Genomic DNA, 23,763 nt, shown 5'->3' with positions numbered 1-23,763 from the left:
TCTGTTGTTGAACCTCTGCCGGCCATCAGTTGCCCTGTCTTCACTCACATACGTTAATTTCACAAAATCACAACATCCCCCCTAACAGTTGGGGAGTAAGAAAACATGGCGGTCAGTCATTGTTAACTCTCACCCTGGGGCTTGGTCCCCAACCTTGTCCGTGAACATGTGAATGCCCTACTTTGAGCTTCCCTGTAAGCGCCTCTCAGTTGGTGGGGCGGGCTTTCTCATGCTGACCCAGCCGCCCTTCATCCGCTTCCCTCTGCCCAGGTCCTCAGGACTCAGGAGGCCCAACCACCCCCCTCCACCGCGCATCAGAACCATCCTGTAACCCTTGCTGAAATGGGTTAATGCTTCCAAAGTGACATAAATAGTGACTTCGCCTGACGTCTCCATGTTAGTCTCTCCTGCATATTTCAGTTTCATCAAATATTCATGGAGGGCTCACAGTGCAGCAGGAGCTAGGCTTGCAAAGAGACTTGATGCCTTGAGGACAATGTACAACAGGAATGGGTCGGTATCTGCCTTCTTGGACCAGGGGCACAGGTGGAATCCAGCAGACAGGGTCCCTTCTTCCCAGCTTGTCTAGGGCTCAGTCAAAAAGTCATCCCACGACTTCTGCCCTCAATGTAAGGGGCAGGTTGAGGAGGCCGGGAACTTGCTGGCCAGAGGCAGTGGAGGACACTGAAGGCTTAGGGTTGTGTTAAGAAACTCGAGGAAGGAGGGATAACGTGGAGGCTCGGCTGGCATGGAGGGCCAACAGGGGCAGCGCTAAGCCTGTGCCCAGGCAAGAGGCCTGGACCCACGCGGTGGAGGCAAGGGCTGACCACAGGGGCCCGGTGTGCAGGTGACAGCGTGCTCTTGGGTGACCGCACACAAGGCTGCAGAACCGGTTCTAGTTTCCAACTCGGGTCACGGGGCTCAGGAGTCCGACCCCTCACTATGCCCAAGCACCGCCCCCTGACTTTGCGACCCTGAAGGATCATTCTGACGCCTCCCACCCTAACCCCAGGCAGCGCGGAGGTGGAGGTGCGGGCAGAAGGAACCTTTTCGGAGGCCGCCCGACATTTGGAGACTACTGCAGCCAGTTGCGAAACCGACTGGCTTTTGGCTTTTGCAGCAAATAATAAAAAACAACCCGGCGTCGCGGCAATGGGTCCAGCTGCCTCGGCGGCCTTCCAGGCCCAGAGGGAAGGCCCGGCCAGGCCCACGTATGCACGGCGCCCTCAGCCACCAACCGGGACTACAACTCCCGCCGTGCCCCGCGCGCCCGCCGCCCCACCTCCTGCCGCGCCGCGTGTCTCCCGGAAGTGGAGCTCCGGGTGGGGGGCGTCTCCGACCTTTGCGCGGCGGCGGCGGCGGCGGCGGCGGGAGCCGGGAGTCAGATGCGGTCGAGCGACGCCGGAGATGGCTTCGGCTGGAGGCGGCGACTGCGAGGGCGCCGGGCCCGAGGCGGACCGTCCTCACCAGCGGCCCTTCTTGATCGGCGTGAGCGGCGGCACCGCGAGCGGCAAGGTAAGGGGCTGGGCGGCGCGGCGGGGCCTGCGAGTTACCCTGGGCGCCCCGGGACTCTGCGCGGCCTGTCGGGCCTCAGTTCAGAGGGAGACCCCCGCCTCTAGCTGCTGCGAGGTGCTCCCCACCCACCTCCCGGGCGTGGACAGGGCCGGGGGCGGAGGGGCTGGGGCCGCGGCGGGCCAGGCGGGGAGCGGGTCGCTGGACCCCGGGGCACCCCCGCAAGCTCCCGGCTGGCCTGGCCGCTCCTGGCCTCCGGGTCCGCGTTGCCCCTACTGGTGCACCCCAGCGCCCTCCCCGCCAGGCGCAGCCGCTGACCTCGCGGCCGCTCGGGAGCTGATGCGCCGGGGTGGGCGTCTCCAGGCGGGGCTCCTGTTTGTGTGTTTCCCAGTCCACTGTGTGCGAGAAGATCATGGAGCTGCTGGGACAGAATGAAGTGGATCACCGGCAGCGCAAGCTGGTCATCTTGAGCCAAGACAGGTTCTATAAGGTCCTGACCGCGGAGCAGAAGGCCAAGGCCTTGAAGGGACAGTACAACTTCGACCACCCAGGTAGAGGCTCTGAAAGTTGGGAGGGAGTGGGGGAGAAGGGCAGACCGTTGAGACTGGGTCCAGAGTTGGCCGTGGATGGGGAAGTGGCCCCAGGTGGTCCGTGGCTAAACCTCTGTGGAGCGGATTGGGGGTTAAGCCCGGGGTCTCTCCTATGTGCTCTGGGCCTTGCAGGAGCTCCAGGCTCCATCGGTTGGAGCCGGTCAGGGAGTCTGCAGCTCAGAAGGGTCTTCAGGCCCACTGCTCTGCCACAGTTGTGGTCATGGAGAAACCTAAATGCCTTCATGCTATCAGGGGCCTGCTATGCAGACTGTTTCCACTGGGGCAGAGTCCTCGAGAGGCCAGCAGTGGGTGAACGAGAACCAGAGGCCTTGAAGCTCCCTTTCCTGGTCTGGTCAGGGGCCAGGGGAACAGGTGGAGAGGGGGTGGGTGAGGGGGATAGCCATGCTGCCCCTCCCTGCTGCTAGTAGACGATTCTGCCCAGTGGCTGGCTCCCGTCTTTATTCCTTCCCAGGGCACACATGGGAAGAAGGTCCCAGAAGCATTAGTCTGTGTTATTTCTCAGAACTAGAAGCAAGATGCCTAGCTCACCTACCTCCCAGAACTGGCTGATCAGGAGATCCGTGTGTTCAGACTTGTGGGTGGGACAGCAGCCCAGGCAGTGGCACTGCCCCGGGGCAGCGAGGACAGGTCCAGCCTGTGGTTTGCAGAGGGCCCTGCAGATGGAAGTCATGGGGGCTCCTCCGGGCCAGATGTTCCTTAGGGTCGTTGGCAGCACCCGCACCCAGCAGACCCCAGGGCAGAGCGAGTTCTCAGCATAAGGACTTGCCCTGCCTTCTGTTCCATCCCCGCAGATGCTTTTGATAACGATTTGATGCACAGGACTCTGAAAAACATCGTGGAGGGCAAAACGGTCGAGGTCCCCACCTATGATTTTGTGACACACTCAAGGTAAGCGGGTGGTTCTGGGAGAAGGGGGCTGTGTGCGGGGGGCTGGTGAGGACACCCCTCCCACCCTGGGGTTGTGCCCCACTGGTTCCCGGGACAGCCTCCCTCATCCGTGCCCAGGGTCTGATGCTGACGGCAGGCTTCTCCCCTGGCCTACCCCGCAGGCTCGCGGAGACCACGGTGGTCTACCCCGCAGACGTGGTCCTGTTCGAGGGCATCCTGGTCTTCTACAGCCAGGAGATACGGGACATGTTCCACCTGCGCCTCTTCGTGGACACCGACTCCGACGTCAGGCTGTCTCGGAGAGGTAAGGTGGACGTGGGCCCCTCTGCCCCTGGCCAGCCTGGCCCTAGGCACCCCCACATCTGCAGGCCCCTGCTCTCTCCTGTCACCGCAGTTCTCCGGGATGTGCAGCGGGGCCGGGACCTGGAGCAGATCCTGACGCAGTACACCACCTTCGTCAAGCCAGCCTTCGAGGAGTTCTGCCTGCCGGTACCGCCTTCCGCTTGCCCAGGGACCTCCTTTCCCCCCTTGTCAGAAGGCCCCCTGGTGCCCGTTCTGTGAGAGCCGAGTCGTGGACGGACGCGGTCTGCTGTATACATGGAGAAGTTAGCCTCTCGTGCCCATGGTCCCAGGGAGCGGTTCTCAGCTGGGAATGGGTCCTTTGTCCTTCGCACCCCTCCTCCCTGCGCCAGGCTTCACCCAGTGCACCGGCGTCACCTCCTCCCGGGCTCTTGTCTGCATCTGTCCAGGGCACTGCTCGTCCACTGCCCACACTGTGCCTCTCCTTCCCCCCAGCCCTTCTGAACAGGAGCAGGGGGGGCCTCCATGGGGGCAGGGATCTCTGTCTCTTGGCTGCCAAAGTGCTGTCTGGCACACAGTAGGTGCTTAAAAACTTCCCCCACACCGTGTGTTTCTCGGGGGTGGAGGAAGGTCCAGCTGGCATGTAGAGGAGGAGTTCACTTGTGCGGCCATCTGTCTTTTCCTCCATCTCACCTCTCTCACTGGATAGGATGGTGGAGAGATTCAAAGGGAAATTTCACGGTATTGTTTCCTAAAGGGTAAAGTGAGGCACAGAGGAATTAGAAGCAGGAATCCTGCTTTAGATAAATGGGACAAAGGAGTTCTCTCTTTGCTAGTTCATGAAAACATTTTATTTTACACTCATGGTCTTGGAGTTTCTAGAAAATGATTAGGAAATTGACTGTTTCTCAGTCTCTTATCCCCAGAAAGATACTTTTGAAAAGTAGGTGGTTTACCGTGAAGCTCTGGACGCCAGGTGTGACCGGGTGCCCCCAGATGGAGGCAGAAGTGTGCTCGGCCAGTCCCTCCCCACCCGTCCCCTTCACGGGGTGCCTCGGCGAGGTGACCAAGCCACCTGTGTCCCCGTCACTAGGACCTTTCTCGGCCCTCAGCTGGTCGCTCCCGCCTGCCCCCACAGCCCAGCAGAGTGGCCCAGCCCCATGGGAGTTCAGCCCTGGGTCTCCTCTGCCTGCAGATGCGGCTGCCCCGGGACCCAGTCTGTCCCTGTTCCCCCCGCCCCCGCGGCTCATCTCTTGGGACAGGCCTCCTTGGCCCAGGCCTACACACTGGCGGCACTCAGCTCATTCGGAGGTGCCCCCTGCGCCCCCCAGCAGCACTTGGGGGTCCCTCCTCAGCAGCACCATAGTGCCCGACAGGAGTGGGCTACTCCGTGAGGGAGCAGAGGAGGGGCGAGGCAGGAAGGGGAGCAGCTCCTGCGACTTCCCTTCTCGCAGGGCTCCGCACCGTGTGCACTGGGAGGGCGCCCCACCTCAGCCGGCCGGGAGCGCCAGGCGGTCAGCGCAGAGCACCGGCCCGACCGCGGTGCTCACAGAGGAGCATCTCCGAGAAGCCGGCAGACGCGAGCCATCCCTTCCCGCTGCTTCGGCTCAGCTTCCCTCACTTCTGGGCTCGCAGCCTCTCACCTGAGCCCCCGCCCCCGCCTCCTTACCCTTCATGGCAGCCTGCGCGTGTGCCCCGCATCTAGGCCCAGGCACGCTGAAAGCATCTCACAAGACCCTCCTTTTCTTGCCTTGTAGACAAAGAAGTACGCAGACGTGATCATCCCTCGAGGGGTTGACAACATGGGTAAGGAGCAGGCCTGTGCCACCCCCACCCCCAGGGCCACACGGCAGGCCTGGCCCGGCCCGTCCAGGTTACTGAGACGCCCCGGGGGATGAGGCCCATCCATGTACACGTGTGGCAGAGGTTCACAACACACTTAGAACACGCAACATGTCTTACACCTTAAGGTGACACAGCGTACGATGTTAGTTAAGTTTCAGTAAAGGTGGTGAGGAAAAAAAAATACATGGAGGACTGCTTGACAGAGTCCATTGTTGGCAAGAAGTATTACACCCAGGGTTAGTTGACAGAAACCCACGCCACCACACCAGGTCGGTTTTACCATGCCCAGCCCCAGCGGGCACTGGTCTGCCTGCTGAGGCTCGGTGGCAGGTGGATGCCTCGTGGAGGGAAGCGTGTGCCTCGTGGGTAACGGCGGGTGGTGGCTGGGCGGGCGGCAGCTGACCCCGCCCGTGTGTCCCTGCAGTGGCCATCAACCTCATCGTGCAGCACATCCAGGACATCCTCAACGGCGACATCTGCAAGTGGCACCGCGCGGGGGCCAACGGGCGCAGCCACAAGAGGACATTCCCAGAGCCGGGGGAGCACCCTGCGGTACTGGCCTCGGGCAAGCGCTCGCACCTGGAGTCCAGCAGCAGGCCACACTGAGGAGCGGGCTGCTCGGCACCCGATGGGCCCCCAGAGGCCCGCCTGCCCTGAAACATGCGGCCATTGATGGGGCGCTGTCGGGGTCCCGGCTAACTCGGGAGACCAGGACGAGTCATCCAGACGGTATGACAGGTTCTCTGCCGGCAGCCCTGACCTCCTCTCCCGCTTCCTCAAGTCACGGGGGCTGGAAGCGCTCTTCGCTGCTGAGAAAGGCCACACAACGTGCCGTACACGAGGCCCGTGTTTGGGAGAACAGCCTGGTCACCGTGATTTTGACGGTGAACCCCCGGCGAGAGAGACTGTGACCTGGTTCACTCATGTGTAACTGGAACCCAAGTTTGAAGATGACCCTCTTCCATTTTACTTGTTATATACAATCACGTGTTTTCTGTTTACTCTGGCTTCCGAACACCATCCTCGCTGTGACCTAGTAACCCAGCTTCACGACCCACCAGTGGGTCGTGATCCTGGTACACACTGATCTGGTACGCAAGGAGCCACGGAGAGGTGTCCTTCCTTCTGGCCTATGCTCCAAAGGCAGAGGCAGGAGGGAGCCCTGGGGAGCAAGCTTTTCCTTAACTAGCACCAGACACATAGCCGGGATCCCCCAGCCCAGCCCTGCCTGCTTTCCTGTGAGCACAGTGTCCCACTCGGCCCCCCGGAGCCCAGGCTGCCATCTGGACAGGCCTTTCCTGGTGTCGCCCATGGCCAAGGCGTGTGTAGACCGGAAGCGTGAGCAGATGGTGTGGCCCAAAGCGGCCAGCCCCCTGCGCTTGCCCAGTGACCTTGCCTCCCAGACACTAGTGGTCTTGTCCTGGTTTGTCCCCCTTCCACGTGGCAGCTGTTACTGTAAAAGTGGTCCCTCCCCTTTGCGGCCAGCTTTCGAGTACTAACTAGTTACACAGGGACGTTGGGCGAGCTTGGCTGAGCTCGAGGGCTGGTTTCTGATGACTATGACGGTTTTGTCAAGTTTACTGTTCTTTTTGGAGAGAGAATCAATAAATAACACCAAATGTGAATGCCAGTTTGTCCCCTTTTTAATTACACAAAAAAAGGCAGAATCAGGACCAGAAAATGTGCTGGATGACAGGCTACTGCTCACCTCTTGGCAGGCTCTGGGTGGGGGTTGGGGCCAGCAAGAGGAGTCACGGCCGGCCTCCCTGAGCCCCCTTGGGCTGGCGTTCAAGGTCTCACGGCCCACTGAACCATGAGGGGGAGTCCCCGGGGCCTTCCTAGGTCAGCAGGAGCAGGGGCCTGGGTTGAGCCCACCACCGGCCTCTGAGCAAGACCGGCCCTTGTCTGGGTCGACTAGAACCAGCCCCTCCCTGCCCTTTCTCGGCTGTCATGAGTCCCACCCAGCAGCTCCACACTCAGTGAGTGCACGGGGCTCTTAGAAGGCGCCAGTGAGGAGATGTTCTTTATGATCAGGGAAAACAGACTTTGCTGAAAACGAGGTGCCTGTCGGAGGGCCATTTCTTCAACAAGACCAGAGCAGAATCCCAGCCAAGCCCATGTCTCCACCAAGCTCAGAGCCGCTCTGCCTGCCTGCTGGAAACACGCCCATCCAAGACCTTGTCCCGACCCAGCCCTGCCACTCGTCGGTGAGTCTGTGTCCCACTAGTATTTCCGGATCAGGATATCCCAGCTGTCTTTCCAGCGAAGGGCCTTGAGCTCACTGGGTGACAGCGACCTGTCCCCATAGGTCAGCGGGCGCAGCATGTTCGACACGTGACAGGCAGAGGTGAACCATGCGACGACCAGGGCCGTGAAGAGGCTCCTTTGGAGCTGGGACCTGCCAGCCCGGAGCAGAGCACGGTGCGGGGGCTGACCCTTTCCACCGAAAGGTCCCCTCGGCGCCCCGGCCGGAGTGTCAGCCCTCGTCAAGTCCTGCCGGACCCACTCAGCACTCCTCCTCATTTCTCTGCTTCCTGAACTCCCCAGCTCCTGCTCCGTCTCAGCAGCAGGAGCACACAACCGCCCTCCTGAGCTGCCCCAGGACCAGCCTCCAGGACCTGCTCTGGTTTACAGGCCCCTTGGTGTATCTGCTGGGCCGCCCCTCACCTCCCCTTCTTTGTTCCTCCAGGCCAAAGGTCCTTCCGCACGTATCCCCTGGCTTCACCTCCCACCAGCTTTAGCTTTGTGCTCGGAACCCCAGGAGCCTTGCTAGTGCCTCTTCTGGCTAACCCCGTCCACACCACGCTGGAATCACCATTCATGACTCCCCCAGGACCCTGCCCCCCCGACCCGGGCGCGTGGCTGCCAAGGCCCTGTACCTGCACAGGTGGTCGCTGATGTGCTCCAGGACCACGGGCAGCAGCAGGATCTGGAAGGTGAGCGCCGGCAGGTAGTGGTAGAGGAAGAGCGTCTTCTCCATCAGGAAGAAAGGCAGGTAGTTCACAGCCCAGCCCCCGGCGCACAGAGCCCCGGCCAGCACCCAGCGCAGCCAGCGGTCTGCAGGGAAGGCCATCTTGAGCCGGGAGGCTCCCTGCTGCCAGGCAGGCTCGCCTCATCATCCACAAGTGAGCCCGTGAACTCGCGGCCCCTGCTTTCTGTCTCCCATCCCAGTGCCTCCACCGTCTCTGAAGGAAGAGCAGACTGTGTCCTAAGAACCTCCCAGACTTTCTGCTGCCCCTGCCGTCCCAGTCCTGAGATGCTCAAGCACTGGGCCAGGCCCAGCTGACTCCTGATTCCCAGCGGGTCTTCAGTCTCACTCCTCAGTGGGCAGGGGCGGGCCTGCACCGTGCACCCACCCAGGAGCCGGGACTAGTGGAGAGAATGACCAGCTCAGCAGAGCCCAGAGAGGGCACCTCCCCGCCCCTGGCGGCCTTCGGGGCCCACCCCGGGCGTTGGCTCCTTTCCCGTATCAGAACGGTTTTAAGGGGGGTTCTGTTCTTGCAAACCAGCCCCCAAGTGCCTCCTGGCAGCTCTGTTCCATCAGCCACTTCCAGGGGTGCTGGGGTCAGGGAACAATTCAGGCCCGACACCTGCATGGCCCTGGAGAAGCCTTGAAGGTGACATGGGGACTGGAGAATAGCATCCTGTCTCTGAGGAAAAGACAGAAGTGCCCTCGGGGCAGAAACACAGAAGTGGCCCAAGGCTGCGCTTGCTGATGTGGCCCGAAGCACACGGAGCTCCAGCCCAAACCAGAGGGATGGGGTGTGAGAGGTGCGTGGGCCGAGGCACAGACCTTCAGGGAGGTCGCAGACTCTCCTTCTGCGTCTGAGCAGGTACCAGATGAACAGCAGGGCGTACACCAGGGTGGCAAGGCTGGCGGAGGCCCAGATCACGACGTTCCCAAGCAGGTGGATCTGCGCCTGTGGGAGGGAGAGGCCAGTTGGTGTGGCCTGGGGCAGGCATGGGCGCCACCCACCCTCGGCCCTGGCAGCTAGGACGGACGTGTGAAGGTGCTCGGCTCTGTAAGTAGAATCAGAGCCGGGAGTGGATGGGGTTGTTTCTGGACAGCAGAGCGGCTCACAAGGAGGGGGACGGGGGTGCTGATGCAGAAGGTCCTCAGTGCCCGTTTCTCAGCAAGCCACGGCCCCCCACGTCCGTGGGGGGAAAGGGGGCCGCACCCCCCTAGCTTAAGTCATTACCGGGTACAGACCACGTGCTACGTTTGCCCCACCAGGTGAAGACTAGCTGGACAGGGAAGCAGAGCACTGACCAGCCTGGACACCAGATGCCAGAAGGGGAATCAAGTGGGATGGTTTTAAAAACCACATCGGCTGGGCAAGGGGAACCATGCGCTGCCATGGCAGCAGCAAAGCCGGGTGTCCCTCCCTGCAGACACGCAGGGACCTGACCCCTCAGCACCTCAGGGGAGCTAGGGCCCCGTGCTGCCAGAGCCCTTGGAGAACAAGAAGCCCTTGGCTTTTGTCAGGACAGCAGGGAAGGCCAGGGCTTGGGCGGACGCAGTGGCTGCTCTTAACATCACAGGCCTCTCAGGCATGGGCTGACTGCCCGCAGATGCTGTGCTTACACTGGTCCTGGGGTGCAGCCAGTAAGCGATGTTGGTGTCCAGCATGACCCAGTCCAGCGGCGTGGAGCTGTACTTGTGTTCCGAATCGTCACTTCTCACCGTCAGCATCCGCCACTGCAGACCACAGAGGCCACTGGGAGTCACTGGACAGCCAGACGCCCTTCACAGCCAAGGGATCTGCCAGGGGGCGGAGTAAACCGCTGCCCCTTTCACGGGGGCGGCCAACCTCAAGTTCACTCAGGTCACCTGCAGAGGCAGCCCAGGAGGCGCCTCTCCTGGGTTCCAGTTTGTGAATTAAGGGATGGGATGGGGCGGTAAGGGCGCCTTGACGCTGGGGATGCTGAGTGCCCGGTTCTGACTTCCCTGGAGCTATGCCGTATCGACCTGACCTGGGAGCAGTGCCACACTGCTGCATGTCTCCTTGGCTCCTGACAGTTACTGCCGGCAAAGCCACACAGCGGGAAGGCCGGGAGGCTGGGGGTTGATGGTGCTGGGCATGACATGGACAGAGGACAGAGGGCAATGGCCCTCCCTGCCGAGGCAGGTCCCAGTTAGAAGGCTGACACTGGACAGACCACGTGGCCCTCCCTGCAAAAGGCAAGGTCAGCCACCCGTCCGCCCGCCTGTCACCTGAAGCTCGGAGAATCTGGCCATGAAGCTGAGGTTCCTGCTGATGTCCACCTGGGTGGGGGAGTGCAGCTCCAGCTCCCTCTCCTTCTGCTCCTGGCCTGGCAGGCACACAGGGACCAGGGGACGCGAGCAGAACCCGGTCAGGGAGCCGCCCACGGCAGCTGCCACTGCTTTCCAAAGAACCCGCAGGACATGGTCCATGGTCCCCCACCCGCCTGGCCATCTTTCCAGTCAAAAGCTCTCTTTGCCCTGCCTTCTGGTGGCACTGCCCCCTCGCCCATCCAGGAGGGAGTGGGGTGGGAAGGGGGAGGCTCCACAATGGGGCCTGGAGCCCGCAGGCTGCCCCACCCCCAGGAGCCGGGCGCGCTCACTCCTGCCGTAGCGGTGCTCCTCCACGTTCCACACAGTGCTCTCGTGGTAGCCCCGAAACAGCTTCTCCCCAACCACTTCCAGCTGCCGAAAGCCCCAGTCCGGGAGGGGCACTCCACTCAGCTGGCAAAACAAGACGGTGGGGGGATCGTTAATGGAGGGCCCGGGCCCGCCCAGCTGGGGGGACCCCACCCCAGGTCACCCACAAGGGCAGTGGCTCTCCTTCAGGGAGCTTCACGCCAGGTTTCAGTTCTGAGCAGTTACAGAGACCCCGCAACCCCCCATGGCCCCCCTTCAGTCTGTCCCTCCGGGCAGGACCAGGAGGCGGTGTCACTGACCTTGAGGATGGCCGAGGTGTTCACGTGTACAAAGCGGACCTCTGACAAGATGGTCTTCCAGACATCCGTGTCCGACTCCCTGTTCACGATGTCCTGTAAAAGTAGATCTAGGCCATTAGTTGACTCTCTTTCAGGTTTCGTTAAATGTAAAGATGAAGACCAGTCACCACAGTGAGGCTGGCTTGGTCTGATACTAGGGGACAGTCCCCCAAGGGAAGCTGACACGGCTGATCCCAGACAGTGCCATCGCCTTTATTCCAGAGGTCTGTGCGAGGTGCTGGGGGGTGGGGACAGGGACCCACCCACCAGCCCGCAGCTCCTTCCTGGACACAGGAAAATCCCCTGGCTCCCCCTTTCTGTAGAACAGGGGGGCACTTGTTCGAGAACGCGGTTCAGAAAGGGCCGTGATGCCTGTGCTCGAGGTGGCCGGGGACTCACCAGCCGCCAGAGGTTCTGGGGGGGCATGGAGATATTGTAGTCAATGTAGCAGGAAACCTCCTGCGCGTGGGGGCTCAGGGGGGCTGCGACATCATGCCTGGAAAACCAAATAGCGCTGCTGGGGGCGCCCCAAGCTCTCCTGAAAGGCACTCGCTGTTCTTTAAGGAGGAAAAAAACCACTTTTTTTCAGGAAACAAAGCCAGCTCAACCTTCAAGCACCTCGGCTGCCATTCCCCAGGGCACTAAATCCCTCACAGAGGGCAGAGGCCCTGCAGTGACCACACCTCCAGGGACGCACATGATGGGGAAGTAGGGAGATGTCCATCTAAACCACGGGCTCACCATCCCCTTCGCAGAGGATAAACCAAGCTGGGAGCACAGCCTGGCTGGCCACTGGGGGCTCCCTGACGCCAGGTCACGGAAATGGCTGGGGCACCAAGAATTCTGTGGCAAAACAAGTGCCCAGGGACGTCAGTTTCCCGTGTTTACTTTCGGGGAAACCATGCCTGATCGGACTTTGTGCGGGACCACATGGGGAGAGGACCCGCAGTGAGCAGTAAGGAAGAGGCCCTCATGACCCTGGAGAAGTCAGATATGACTGCGGGCCCTGTGAATGCCACAAAAAACACTGACCCCGGCGGGCACAGTGCGCAAGAAATGCTTTTGGTGCAGGGACATTTCAGCTGACCCCTGAATAAAGTGACTGCGTGGGGGCTTTCCTGCTGGCTCAGTGGTAAAGAGTCTGCGTGCCAATGCAGGAGACACGGGCTCTATCCCTGCTCCAGGAAGATCCCACATGCTGCAGGGCAACTGAGCCCATGCTCTAGAGCCCGGGGACTGCAACTACAGAGCCCACGCAGCACCACTGCAGAAGCCTGAGCTCTAGAGCCGGTGCTCCGAAACAAGAGAAGCTGCTGAAATGAGAAGCCCAAGCACCATGACTAGAGAGTAGGCTGCAGGCAACAGTGAAGACCCGGTGCAGCCAAAATATAAATGAATAAAATTATTCTTTAAAAAAGCGAAAGAGTGGGCCATGGTGGGGATGCCAGTAGGGTCTGAGCTGAAAAACATTCCAGGCAGACAGAGTAAGCAAAGGCCCCAGGGAGGCTGCACGGGGTCATTTTGGGGGCAGTGGGGGGCTACGGTGACTGGCATGAAGTCTACCAGGGAGTCAGTGGGCCAGGTCCCGGGGGGGCTGGCAGGCAGGAGAGAGTGGGGAGTTATTCTGAGTGTGACGGTCACACTGGGTATCCCTGGAAGCTCTTGGCAGAGACGTGAGGTTGGTCAAGTGTGAGTTTTCAGAGGGAGCGGTGCCTGCCGTGTGCAGAGGGCAGGCGATTCTCACCGGGACTGGGAGTGAGGGCAGAAAGGACTGGAGCCCCGTGGATTTCCCGACCCAGGGATGGCAGAAGGGGGAGAGGACAAGGCAGACGTGGCATGGAGAGCCCAGATGTCCAAGGAGGGGAGGGCGGGGTCCCTGAGGCCACGTGGATGACCCGAGAGGCTGGGTAGAAGGACAGCAGAGGTGGCCCAGGGATCAGGCCAGGTAGGGTTCCTGGCTCTGTCCCCCAGCTCATGGCCTTCTTGAATTCGCTTCTCCTTTCAGCAGGTGCCCCCATCTGCCAGGGCGCCCCACATTTCACTCTGGGTGGGACTCTCCTTCCCAGCCCACGTGCCATCACTGAGGTCTCCCCTCCCCGCCCTCGATACCTACTGCAGAGCGGGACCCAAGGCGGTGATGCGGGCACGCCCACCCTGAGCAGCGGCAGGGACTCACGTGTTGAGGAGGCGGGTGGTCATGCCGTGCACCAGTTGCACAACGTCGCCGTGCCGCACGGGCCTCGGGGGGTTGTTCACCACCAGCTGGTGCCTGGAAGAGAGCACGGGCGGATTCGTGGGGTCCTCGCTCAGGCTCTGTGGAGTCTCACAGCCACCCCATCAGTGTGTTCCTCGTACAAGGTGAACATACACATTTAACTCTTTTCTGAAACTTCAGGTCACTTTCCACGCTTCCTGGTGTGGCCCCCTTCATCATCATCACATTGACCGCAGCTGTGCTGTACTTCAATTTAAATCTGAATTTGTCAATAAGAAGCTCATGATCTGAGAGCCACAGTCAGCTCCAGGTCTTGTTTTTGCTTATTGTTTAGAGCTTCTCCATCTTTGGCTGCAAAGAATATAATCAATCTTATTTCGGTGTTGGCCATCTGGTGATGTCCATGTGAAGTCTTCTCTTGTGTTGTTGGAAGAGGGTGTGACCAGTGCATTCTCTTGGCAAAACTACTAGCCTTCGCCCTGCTTCATTCTGTACTCCAAGGCCAAATTTGCCCATTACTCCAGGTGTTTCTTGACTTTTGCATTCCAGTCCCCTAAAATGAAAAGGACATCTTTTTTGGGTGTTAGTTCTAGAAGGTCTTGTAGGTCTTCATAGAACTGTTCAACTTCAGCTTCTTCAGGATTACTGGTTGGGGCATAGACTTGGATTACCATGATATTGAATGGTTTGCCTTGGAAACGAACAAAGATCATTCTGTCATTTTTGAGACTGCATCCAAATACTGCATTTCAGACTCTTTTATTTGTACCACATTTTGGACTCTTTTGTTGACTATGATGGCTACTCCATTTCCTCTAGGGGATTCCTGCCCACAGTAGTAGATATAATGGTCATCTGAGTTAAATTCACCCATTACAGTCCATTTTAATTCGCTGATTCCTAAAATGTTGACGTTCACTCTTGCCATCTCCCATTTGACCACTTCCAATTTGCCTTGATTCATGGAGCTAACACTCCTGGTTCCTATGCAATATTGCTCTTTACAGCATCGGACCTTGCCTCTATCACCAGTTACAACCACAACTAGCTATTGCTTTGGCTTTGGCTCCGTCTCTTCATTCTTTCTGGAGTTATTTCTCCACTGATCTCCAGTAGCATATTGGGCACCTACAGACCTGGGGAGTTCATCTTTTAATGTCCTATCTTTTTGCCTTTTCATACTGTTCATGGGGTTCTCAAGGCAAGGTTGTTTTGCCATTCCCTTCTCCAGTGGACCACATTTTGTCAGAACTCTCCACCATGACCCATCCATCTTGGGTGGCCCTACATGGGATGGATCAGATCATGAACTCCTTATTGCCAAATTCAGACTTAAACTGAAGAAAGTGGGGAAAACCACTAGATCATTCAGGTATGACCTAAATCAAATCCCTTACGATTATACAGTGGAAGTGAGAAATAGATTTAAGGGACTAGATCTGATAGATAGAGTGCCTGATGAACTATGGACAGAGGTTTGTGACATTATACAGGAGACAGGGATCAAGACCATCCCCAAGAAAAAGAAATGCAAAAAAGCAAAATGGCTGTCTGAGGAGGGCTTACAAATAGCTGTGAAAAGAAGAGAAGCGAAAAGCAAAGGAGAAAAGGAAAGATATACCCATCTGAATGCAGAGTTCCAAAGAATAGCAAGGAGAGATAGAAAGCCTTCCTCAGTGATCAGTGCAAATAGAGGAAAACAACAGAATGGGAAAGACTAGAGAGCTCTTCAAGAAGAGATACCAAGGGAACGTTTCATGCAAAGATGGGCTCAACAAAGGACAGAAATGGTATGGACCTAACAGAAGCAGAAGATATTAAGAAGAGGTGGCAAGAATACACAGAAGAACTGTACAAAAAAGATCTTCATAACCCAGATAATCACGACGGTGTGATCACTCACCTAGAGTCAGATATCTTGGAATGTGAAGTCAAGTGGGCCTTAGGAAGCATCACTACGAACAAAGCTAGTGGAGGTGATGGAATTCCAGATGAGCTATTTCAAATCCTGAAAGATGATGCTGTGAAAGTGCTGCACTCAATATGCCAGCAAGTTTGGAAAACTCAGCAGTGGCCACAGGACTGGAAAAGGTCAGTTTTCATTCCAATCCCAAAGAAAGGCAATGCCAAAGAATGCTCAAACTACCGCACAATTGCACTCATCTCACATGCTAGTAAAGTAATGCTCAAAATTCTCCAAGCCAGGCTTCAACAATATGTGAACCGTGAACTTCCAGATGTTCAAGCTGGTTTTAGAAAAGGCAGAGGAACCAGAGATCAAATTGCCAACATCCATTGGATCAAAGAAAAAGCAAGAGTTCCAGAAAAACATCTACTTCTGTGTTATTGACTATGCCAAAGCCTTTGACTGCGTGGATCACAACAAACTGTGGAAAATTCTGAATGATATGGGAATGAATACCAGACCACCTGACCTGCCTCTTGAGAAACCTATATGCAGGTCAGGAAGCAACAGTTAGAACTGGACATGGAACAACAGACTGGTTCCAAATAGGAAAAGGAGTACGTCAAGGCTGTATACTGTCACCCTGCTTATTTAACTTATATGCAGAGCACATCATGAGAAAGGCTGGGCTGGATGAAGCACAAGCTGGAATCAAGATTCCCAGGAGAACGATCAATAACCTCAGATATGCAGATGACACCACCCTTAATGGCAGAAAGCAAAAAACTAAAGAGCCTCTTGATGAAAGTGAAAGAGAAGAGTGAAAAAGTTGGCTTAAAGCTCAACATTCAGAAAACTAAGATCATGGCATCCAGTCCCATTACTTCATGGCAAATAGATGGGGAAACAGTGAAAACAGTGGCAGATTTTTCTTTTTTGGGCTCCCAAATCACTGCAGATGGTGACTACAGCCATGAAATTAAAAGATGCTTACTCCTTGGAAGAAAAGTGATGACCAACCTAGACAGCATATTAAAAAGCAGAGACATTACTTTGCCAACAAAGGTCCGTCTAGTGAAGGCTATGGTTTTTCCTGTAGTCATGTATGGATGTGATTTTCCTGTAGTCATGTATGGATGTGAGAGTTGGACCATAAAGCTAAGCGCCAAAAAGATGCTTTTGAACTGTGGTGTTGGAGAAGACTCTTGAGAGTCCCTTGGCCTGCAGGGAGATCCACCGGTCCTTCCTAAAGGAAATCAGTCCTGGGTATTCATTGGAAGGACTGATGTTGAAGCTGAAACTCCAATACTTTGGCCACGTGATGCAAAGAGCTGACTCATGTCAAAAGACCCTGATGCTGGGAAAGATTAAGGGCGGGTGGAGAAGGGGACGACAGAGGATGAGATGGTTGGATGGTATAACCGACTCAATGGACATAAATTTGAATAAACTCCAGGAGTTGGTGATGGACAGGAAGGCTTGGCACGTTGCAATCCATGGGGTTGCGAAGAGTCAGACACGACTGAGCTACTGAACTGAACTGTACTGTACCTGCTAGGAACGCTGCTATGTCCCTGACCGCAGGCTTCTTGGCACAGACCTGGTCCTGAAGCTACGAGGAGGCCAGGGACTGAGGCCAGGCTGTCCCCCGACCTGTACTCACCTCCCGGGGTCCTTGACAATCCACCAGTTGTTGACATCCTTGAAGGGGTAGCAGGTCACCTGCTGCTGGTGGGAGCTGCCACGGCCGTTCTCATATCTGCAAGAAGAGGGTGCAACTGTGGGTGGGGTGCCAGGGGCCCACGACCTCCCCCAAGGTCGCTACAGACGCCACCCAGTGAGGCGTCAGATATGTTTCCATCCCAGAGGGGCTGGTCCCTCCAGCGATGGTATATAATGAGACTCAGTGACACTAGGGTCTGAGAGCTCCATTTCTTTCATTCTCACAAGCTCCTTCACATAAAGTGAAAATTGGTAACAGCAAAAATGTGGGGAAAAAAAGCCCCAAAACATGTTATAATCTCTGGATTGAAAACATGACTTTCCTTACTTACATCATAGGGTAGGTGCTCTGGTGAGAGTGAAGCCAGCAGGGCACGGGTTGGCCAAAGACATTCTTCAGGGTGACCTGGGAACCGAAGGCCACCTCCAGAGGCTGACCTTGTGTGACCCTTGCCAGCCCCCCCTGAGACAGGAGCACAGGGGTGGCCAGTGAGGGAGAGAGAGAGAGAGCACACACGTGACTCCCAAGCCAGCCCCTTTGACAGCCCCTCCCCACATCCGGGCCACAGTCACACCATCAGCTATGGTCAAGTGTGACATAATCCTGGCATGTTACACATTCCCAATGACTAGAGGCAGCCCCTGGGGAGGCGCTCACCTCCCCCTCCCCTGCTTGTCCTTATTTTTTGGGGGGCCATGCCATGTGGCACATGGGATCTTAGTTCCCCAACCAGGGATTGAACCCAGGTCTTGGCAGTGAAAGTGCAGAGTCCTAACCACTGGACCTCCAGGGAGCTCCCCCCACTCATCCTCATTTACTTCGTACTCGTAGCCTGTGATAACAGCAATTACATCTGACTAACTCAAGACATGGTGATTTAAGAAATCTGCCCGAACACTCAGAGAATTTGCCGTCAGCAGAGCCAGCCCTTAAGAGCAGGTCCACCGACTTCAGGCTCTACATTCCCGACGCCTCATCTGGAGCCTATTTTTATTTTTGCAAAGAGAGTTGCATGAACACCAGAGATATGTCTGTCCTGTGCAGCCTGGCACCGACCCGCAGGTCACACTGCAGAGGGCGGACCCCTCATCCCCTCCCATGCCACTGGCACATTCAGAATTAGTATAGAGAGAGTGAAGACATGCCTCACTTCCCCCATTTGGTTTTCCCTCTGATGTTCGCCTGGGGTGGTTTACATTAAGAAAACCCCGAGTCTAGTGTGGTCTTCTTTCTAGGACGGCACTTTTACCTCCAGGCTGGCCTGGAAGGCACTGGACATGATCTGGTCGTGGGGCCCGGAGCGGCAGAGCAGCAGCAGGTGGATGTAGAAGAACAGCAGGTACACCAGGACCGGGAGCACCACCAGGGCTGCTGCTCGGGCGAGCAGGTGGCAGAGCACACGGACCTGCCAGAGGATGGAGGGGACATCGCCCCACCCGGGGGAAGGCGGGCCCAGTCCTCCTTTCAGGGTTCTCGTCCTGCTCCCCGCCCCTCGACAGCTAGCCCTGCCTTACCCCCGACCTCACCATATCTCTGCCCTGCCCTCAGCTCTACCCCCAGCCCAGCCCCGCCTCTTGCTCCCCCAGGATCAGCCTCACTCTGACCCCAGACCTACACCCTTGATCCCTACCAGCCCCACCCCGCCCCTGACCTCCCAGCCTTGCCCCCCCAGCCCTGCCCCCAGGCCAGCCCCGCCCCACCCCTTGGCATCAGCACCTACGTTTGACAGCGTCTGGTCTCCTATCACGTGCCAGGCGTGGACGGCAGCAACCCCGAGCACCAGCAAGTATGTGAACACACCCACGTACTTGATGCTAAAGACACAGGATGAAGTCAAGACGAGACACACGTGGAGGCCGTGGCTGCCGCCCCAGACCCAGTGCACCAGACTCACCCAACTGCACAGGAGCAGGCCACGCCTGTCAGCACCAACCAAAACCACCATCTCGGGGAGAAGGGCCTGGAGCAAAGCACAGAAGCAGAGCTGAGGCCTCAGAACGTTTCCCCCAAAGGCCAGAGAAGGCACGGCCTCAGAGATCTCAGCTGGCTACGCTGAGCTCCAGGTACAAGGAAAAGATTTCTCATGTCCCCGAAGAGCAGTCCTCCTGATACAACTTCTCCTTTGGGTCAGAAAATGTTTCCATTTAGTTTATAGAGAGATGAGAATTATTTATGAAGTCAGGAGCCAAGAGCCAGTGGAGATGCCCGGAGCAGCTGTCCCCCGTGGAAGGGCATCAGACCTGCTCAGGTGGACAAGCCCCTGGACTCCTCTGTCTCATTCTCCATACCTGTGTTTCTGGGAGTTGCAGAACTTCAGGTAAGACAGCACGGCCAACAGATTGAAAAATATCAGCACTGATTCCAAAAGCATTAACCTTGACTGAGTGATGAGAGCGTTCTCTGTTGGGAAAAGGACACGAGCATCAGGTGTCAGGGAGCAAGGGTGAATGTCCACAAAAAAGGGTCCTTGCCAAATGCCCCAGAGTCTGGAGGTGGAAAGTGGGGGCTCGACCTGGCTGGAAGTTAATGGCCCTTCCTGAACCTTCGTTTTCCTCTTCTGTAGAGAAACACCAACTCTGCAGGGTGCCTGGACATTCTAACACTGTGGGCACGGGCCCCAGTTAGGGTTGTCACTCAACAGACATGAATTCTGGTTTATTTTCATCTAACTTAACTTCATTTGTTCACAGACCTGGGCTGAGAGAGTCCCCTCTGAGGAATACCCACTCATTCCTGAATCTGTCTCCACTGGTCAAGGGGAGTAGGGCGCGGGGGAGGTTCTCATTCAAGGACAGACTGGGTTGCCAGGGGCGATGGTCCAGGGGTGGGGGGCGCGCACATAGGAGCATCATTTGGGCAGCCCTGATACACATTGGCTGCCCCTCCAGAACATCACAGTCTGAACACACAGACCTACGCACAACCCCCAGCCTGGGAGTCAGGTGACTCTCACAGTCTCATCTGGACACCCTGGACATGCTTCCTTCTGTCCTGCGAGTAGCAGACATGGGAGGGGGCACATCCACTAAACCCCGAGCCCTCCTGGGCCACAGAGACGCAGACAGAGGTCAGCGCAGGGGCTGACCTGGCCCCTCCGGAGCAGGCAGATGCCTGGGCCTCACCAATCAACAGCAGCAGAGCAGCCCCCGTGGCGGCACAGTGAGAGAAGCCGAGCTCCCACACGATCTCATAGGCCATGGGCACCGACAGGGCCCCCGAAAGGGCCGGCAGCAGGCGCAGGGACCACACGGGCACATTGCTGCTGTATTCTGGAAGAGTGAGCACAGAGGGGCTGAGCGCATGGGGCACACACCCCCCTCCCTACACCACCACATCTCCTCACACGGCGCACATGCCCACGGACCACAGCGCGAGTCTGCAAGGCTGGGTCTCGTCAGGGACCGAGTGTGTGGGCCACGGCTTCATGTGGTCAAGGGCCGGTTCTCAGTAAGTACGGGATGATGCTGAGGACTCTGAAATGAGTTAACGCTTATTTACAGATTTACCCAATCTGTTTCCAAAAACACTGTGGCAACACACGTATATGTACAAAAGGTACCCGCCACAGACAGTGGCATGTACAGGTGCCACGTACACTGTGCTTTGTGTACCAAAGACCAAGGATAACACACTTACTACAAGTAAGCATTAAGGAATTTACTGGACTTTTTGAAAGTCTTTCACTTGTACCCAAACTATCACACCCTGGATTCAGATGAATAAACCGTAGTTTTTAATCTCTAGGATAGCTACTTCCTCTCAATTCTAATACGTGCACATTAATAAGGGAGATGACAATGATATTTTACCTGCTCCAATTCTGTTCCACAGAAAGTTACCATCGAATCCTCCTAAATAACCTAAAACAAAAGATGAATCAGTAACTATCCTGTTCAGTAAATACTTCTGAAGCACCAAACTGCAGCAGGCAACAGGGAACAATGATAAAGAAAAGAATAAGACCCACGAAGCAGCTAGGCCCATGTGTCTACGTGTGGCAGCTACTGAAGCCTGCGCACCTGTAGGTGTTGTAGAACCTGTGCTCTGCAACAAGCAGCCTCTGCAATGAGAAGCCCGTGTGCCACAGTGAAGACTAGCCCCGACTCGGCACAATTAGAGAAAGCTGGTGCAAAGCAACGAAGACCCAGGGCAGCCCCAAATAGATAAATAAATAAAATAAGACACCGCTTCTGCCTCCATGAACTTCCATGTTTAAATGTTAAAGAGCCACTTCTATTACTAAGGAGTCCTACCTCCCAAGGCCAAAAGCATGTGGCCAAACGGTGGTCCACTGCCATCCAAAAAGAAGATCCGCTTCATATAAAAAGAGATGTACTGCCCGTAATACACTTCATCAAAACTGCAAAGCAAACCCACGTTATGTCCGGCTGGAGATCTGAGCGGTACACAAAAGGCATGAGGATCAATGTACACCTCTGCTTCCAAATGACTTTGGAGAGTGACCAGTCAAGGTTGGATCTTTTGCCCCAACTGCATGGCGTCCCTGAATATTAAGACACGTGTGCAGCACCACATACCCACGAGGATAGGAGGGAAAACACCCCCTGGAAGTTGGGCCTTCAGGAGGCTTTCCTGACACAGCACCTACTTCTCTCCCTGCACGTAGGTTAGGGTATACCACGAGCCAGTCTACCAAATGCCTCCTGGACACAAAGCTGATCTGGCTGTCCACCTGCACGTCTGCAACCGAGAGAATAAGAGCTGGTGACCCAACAAAACAGTCGCAGGTGTAAAAGGGAGAGGCGCCAACTGCAGCAAACCTCTTTCAGACAATCAGGGACATTTGCTGACACAGAGGAATTACTGTCAGTTTCTTAGGCATGATGATGCTACTGTGACCCTGTGGTTTTCAAGAATCCTGATCTTTTAAAGATACTAAATTGTTTAATGAATGAAATATAGTGTCTATGATGGGCTTCAAAAAAATCCACTGCAGGTAGGGAGTTGGCTATGAGCTGGTAACTGTTGCAACTGGGTGACTAACATCATTCTCTGTACTTTTGTATATGTTTGATGTTTTCCATAATAAAAAGTTAAGTGAAAGAAACACATATATTAATCACATCATTAACAGCCCTTTAATAATAACAACAATCATTTCTCATTATGACAAAGAACGCACTCTACCATCAGTGAGGACTTGCTTCCAAATTCCTCCGTCTTCTGCCCTCCACTCTCCAGACTGTCAAAGGTCACCCACCATGGATACTGCACCTACTCCTGACCTACGGGGCAAGACTGAACAGGTGGACTCTGCAAGGGCTGTCCTTGGGACAAGCTGGTCTCTCCTCTAACTGCCATCCATCACCAAGGAAGCCCAGAAGTTGGCTCTCCCATTTTATGGGGCTCAAAAAGGCTCTTTCCGCCATCAATGCACTGAAAAAAATTAGTTCCTTCTGGAGGCCCCCAGAATCGAGTTGCTTGACTTACACCACGGCCCTTGGATAGGCAAGCTGCCATAGTCGGCTCAGCAATCCCACCGCGGTCAGAGCTACCATATTCAAGTTCACCTCAGCGGTCACCATCACAGGCTGCTGCAAGAACCCCAACATCTTGCAGAAAAGCCGGCCGGGGGAGGAGGATGCCCTGGGAAAGCAGAGGAAAAGCTATCACCAAGAACACCGGTGGCTCCCTTGAAGGCTAGGAGGAGGCTGTGACATCAGGACCCTCTTTCACAAGCAGTCACACGCGGTGAGGTGGCCACCTCAGGGCTAAAAAGCCCCTCACTCCAGCACCATCTGCGGAGCCCTTCTGGTCAGTGACAGCGTAGGACCCGGGGCCCCTGCCCGCCTGGGCAGTGTGGCCGGCTGACAGCCGGTGACCTCCGTCCGCCCCCACTCCCCGAGACTCAGAGCCTCCCCGTCTGCGCCAAGGGCCGCCCTCCCGCCGCGCCGCCTTTCTCACCTCGAGGGCGCGTCTACACCGGGCACCCCGTTTCTTTCCCGAGGCTCCCCCCATCCCTCGGGTCCACTTTTCTCTGGAGGCCGCAGGTGCCGTGGGGACCACCCTCCCCCGCGTTCTGACAGCAACGCCGCCTCGGGCCTGCGGCGGCCCCTTCTGTCCTCAGGGCGACAAGCTTCCCTCCTGCTGCTACGTCTGCCCAGGGCACCCCCTTCTCTCCGGGGACCCTGTCCCCCCTGGGAGCCCCGCTCCTCTGCCCGGCACTCCGCTTCTCTCCCGAGGGTTTCACCTGCCCGGGAGGCCCGCCTGGGCTCTGGCCCCCGGCGCCACAAACGTACTGCTGTTTCCTCAGGTCCCCGCAGAGCCGCTCCCTGCGCCTCAGACCTGCCTGGGGCGGGGGTGAGCGGCTAGGCCGACCGTTGGTAGGGGGTGAGGCCGCTCGGCACTCTTTGTTGCCCACTGGCCCGCTCGACGCTCAACTCGCCGCGCCAGGGGCGCCTGCCAGGGAGGGTGCAGCGCGCCTGCGCATTGGGCGAGGACGGCGCGCGTGCGCACTGGGCGAGCCGAGATCGGCGCTCTGAGAATGTGCGACATCCCGGAGGGCTGTCAGTCTTTTAAGTCTGTGACTCCCGGCTGGGGAGTCCAGGTTCCTTTGCGCCACAAGACACATGGCTACATCTGTTAAACGACACAGTGCGAACGTATCGGCATTTCGATCGGTGTGAGGCGGAGGCCCATCCCCGGCCCGGCGGTGCCCCCCACACTCCGGCCCGTGGGGCCCCTCCGAGCCTGCTCTGCAGCGGGACACGGCGTCTTCCGGTCAAGGGAATGACCCGACGATTAACAGGCAGGAAAGCAGCCCTGCTCTTCAGCCCACCTT

General features: G+C 57.0%; 2 protein-coding genes across 12 annotated transcripts; one reads left to right on the top strand and one right to left on the bottom strand.

The window, feature by feature from the left end:
• The first annotated feature begins 1,373 nt into the window (after positions 1–1,373).
• UCK1 (uridine-cytidine kinase 1) lies at positions 1,374–6,781 on the top strand. Of its 2 annotated transcripts, none has more exon segments than NM_001075792.1 (7): positions 1,374–1,515; positions 1,904–2,063; positions 2,915–3,011; positions 3,173–3,315; positions 3,406–3,500; positions 5,069–5,117; positions 5,581–6,781. In NM_001075792.1, coding segments are annotated over 7 exon segments (834 nt in total). In that variant the 5' UTR covers positions 1,374–1,407; the 3' UTR covers positions 5,763–6,781.
• On the bottom strand, positions 3,616–23,408 carry POMT1 (protein O-mannosyltransferase 1). Of its 10 annotated transcripts, none has more exons than XM_059891532.1 (20): positions 23,173–23,388; positions 22,413–22,568; positions 21,215–21,357; positions 20,771–20,821; positions 20,084–20,230; positions 19,250–19,361; positions 18,856–18,921; positions 18,682–18,775; positions 18,211–18,366; positions 17,293–17,423; positions 16,902–16,997; positions 13,294–13,386; positions 11,517–11,613; positions 11,079–11,171; positions 10,743–10,863; positions 10,372–10,469; positions 9,742–9,855; positions 8,950–9,076; positions 8,036–8,213; positions 3,616–4,062 (listed from the first exon to the last, which is right to left on the bottom strand). In XM_059891532.1, exons 2-20 carry the CDS (start codon positions 22,532–22,534, stop codon positions 4,035–4,037), a joined length of 2,067 nt encoding a protein of 688 aa, XP_059747515.1. In that variant the 5' UTR covers positions 22,535–22,568; positions 23,173–23,388; the 3' UTR covers positions 3,616–4,034.
• Positions 23,409–23,763: the final 355 nt, after the last annotated feature.

The sequence above is a fragment of the Bos taurus genome, chromosome 11 (genome assembly GCF_002263795.3).
Source record: "Bos taurus isolate L1 Dominette 01449 registration number 42190680 breed Hereford chromosome 11, ARS-UCD2.0, whole genome shotgun sequence".
NCBI lineage: Eukaryota > Metazoa > Chordata > Mammalia > Artiodactyla > Bovidae > Bos > Bos taurus.
This window is presented reverse-complemented; position numbering and strand designations above follow the sequence as displayed.